Source organism: Cynoglossus semilaevis, chromosome 8 (assembly GCF_000523025.1).
Source record: "Cynoglossus semilaevis isolate Cse_v1.0 chromosome 8, Cse_v1.0, whole genome shotgun sequence".
Classification (NCBI taxonomy): Eukaryota; Metazoa; Chordata; class Actinopteri; order Pleuronectiformes; family Cynoglossidae; genus Cynoglossus; species Cynoglossus semilaevis.
Window position 1 is genome coordinate 29,581,417 of NC_024314.1, and position 2,330 is coordinate 29,583,746.

The 2,330-nt window shown below is 55.0% G+C and overlaps 1 protein-coding gene across 1 annotated transcript in view; it reads left to right on the top strand.

The window, feature by feature from the left end:
* Positions 1-2,330, top strand: part of ptprz1b (protein tyrosine phosphatase receptor type Z1b) — a 17,500-nt gene that overhangs the window by 2,174 nt on the left and 12,996 nt on the right. The window contains 7 exon segments of the mRNA XM_017034054.2: positions 525-704; positions 769-920; positions 1,002-1,097; positions 1,176-1,242; positions 1,436-1,593; positions 1,741-1,888; positions 2,010-2,194. Of these exon segments, the coding sequence (XP_016889543.1) occupies positions 525-704; positions 769-920; positions 1,002-1,097; positions 1,176-1,242; positions 1,436-1,593; positions 1,741-1,888; positions 2,010-2,194 (986 nt within the window).

Consider the following 2,330-nt stretch of genomic DNA (forward strand, 5'->3'; position numbering starts at 1 on the left):
CCCCCTTGAAGACTGAGGACAGGTTTATTTTCCCCTCAGTGACACGTGAACATATTTATCTAAACACGTGAAGCTAACGCTCCAGGATCCAGTCACTGTTCAGTCATGTGTGAACAGTTCCAGTGGAACCATCTGCTGTGACCTCATTAGAACACACACACACACACACACACACACACACACACACACACACACACACACATTAGGGCAGAGCATGACCTGAGGCCAATCCGTCATGTTTGAGCCACAGTTTGAGCCACAGTTTGAGCCACAGTTTGAGCCACAGTTTGAGCCTCACTCGTGGACACACTCAGACGTTATAGGACCGTCTTTTCCGTCCCGGTCGTCCCGGTCGTCCCCCACAGTTTGAGCCACAGTTTGAGCCTCACTCGTGGACACACTCAGACGTTATAGGACCGTCTTTTCCGTCCCGGTCGTCCCGGTCGAGGACTGAGTACCAGTATTTGAGGGACGTACGACTCCATCCGTCCTCATCCTCTCGTCCGACTGTGTTTGATGATAAGGTTCCCTCAACCAGCAGCACTGGTCCAGGAAGTACCCGTCCTGTACCAGCGGCAGACAGTCTCCGGTGGACATCGACGAAGCCTTCGCTCCGGTCAGACTGCAGTACCAACACCTGCAGCTAGAGGGCTGGGAGAGGACCATAGCAGAGTCCAGCACGGTCCACAACAATGGAAAGACCGGTACGTTGTGTTTCAGGGGCGGTGACCTCTGACCCTCAGTCAAAGTGACCAGCCTGTGTTTCAGTGTTCGTGGACGTGGAGGGGGAGTTCTTCGTGAGCGGGGGAGGCCTGAGCTCCAGGTACCGTGTCAGCAGAGTCCTCTTCCACTGGGGGCGCTGCAATGCCACGTCAGACGGCTCCGAGCACAGTGTGAATGGACAGAGATCCCCCCTGGAGGTGAGCCGCAGTTCTGCACAGAGAGGACGGTGACGTCACAGTCGGAGTCTGACTGTTGTCTGTCCCCCCCGTGTCCCACAGATGCAGGTCTACTCCTACGACGCAGACGAGTTCCAGAGTCTGGACCAGTCCATCAGGGAGGGGGGCAGGGTCTCAGCCCTGGCCGTGCTCTTTGAGGTCAGTGCCCCCTGCAGGTCAGCGTGTGTCCTGTTCCTGACTGTCCACCAACAGTCCACTGTCCGCCTGTCCCCACAGGTCAGTCTGGAGGACAACCAGAACCTCGACCCACTTCTGGAATCCATCGGTACCGTCAGCAGATTCGGTAGGTGTCGCTGCCAGGTCACATGACCATCCACCCGACGACAGACAACACCTCACCACAGACACAGACAATGGTACCACATTGTACCAGCTGTAGGAACACCTCTGAACCCTGTTGTTGTCTGTTGCTGTCTGTTGTTGTCTGTTGTTGTCTGTTGTTGTGTGTGCGTCTGTACCCCCCCCTCCCCCCCCAGGTAAGAGTGGGTCACTGGAAGCCTTCACTCTTGGATCCTTGTTGCCCAACAACACAGACAAGTATTTCATCTACAACGGTTCTCTGACTGTTCCTCCGTGTTCTGAGGTGGTGGAGTGGATCGTCTTCAAAGACAGGGTGGACATATCAGAGACGCAGGTCAGGCCGGAGTCTCTCTACCACTCTCTCTCTCTCTCTCTCTCTCTCTCTGATGAAGTGAAAATGAAAATGTCTTTTAGTCACTGGTGTCTGTGTCTGTGTCTGTGTCTGCGTCTGTGTCTGCGTCTGCGTCTGTGTCTGTGTCAGTTGGAGCGGTTCTGTGAGGTCATGACCCTGCAGCAGGCCGGGTACGTCATGTTGACAGATTATCTTCAGAACAACTTCAGAGAACAGCAGCAGTTCCTGGGTCAGATCTTTGCCTCCTACACTGGAGTGGAGGACGTCCTCACCCCCAGTAGGTCACGGTCCACAGTCCACGGTCCGTGGTCCACGGTCCACGGTCCACGGTCCACGGTCCATGGTAAACCATAGTACCAGTAACAGTACTCTGCAGTAACTGTACTGTATCTGTGCAGCCTGCAGCTCTGAACCAGAGAACCTTCAGGCCGACGCCCAAAACGACACCACCATCGTGGTGATGTGGGAGCGCCCCCGTGTGGTTTACGAAACAACCATAGACTGGTACACTGTCACCTACCAGAGGCTGCAGGGGAGGGACCAGAGCAAGAAGGAGTACCGGACGGACGGAGACCAAGACGTGGTACTGACCAGTACTGCAGTACTGTTCTGTTTAGAGTATTCCAGGGGTCGTGACCCCGGCCTTGATCTGAAGTCTGAAGCTAACATGGTCATAACCCCCGTGTTGTTGTTGTTGTGGTTGTTGTTGTGGTTGTTGT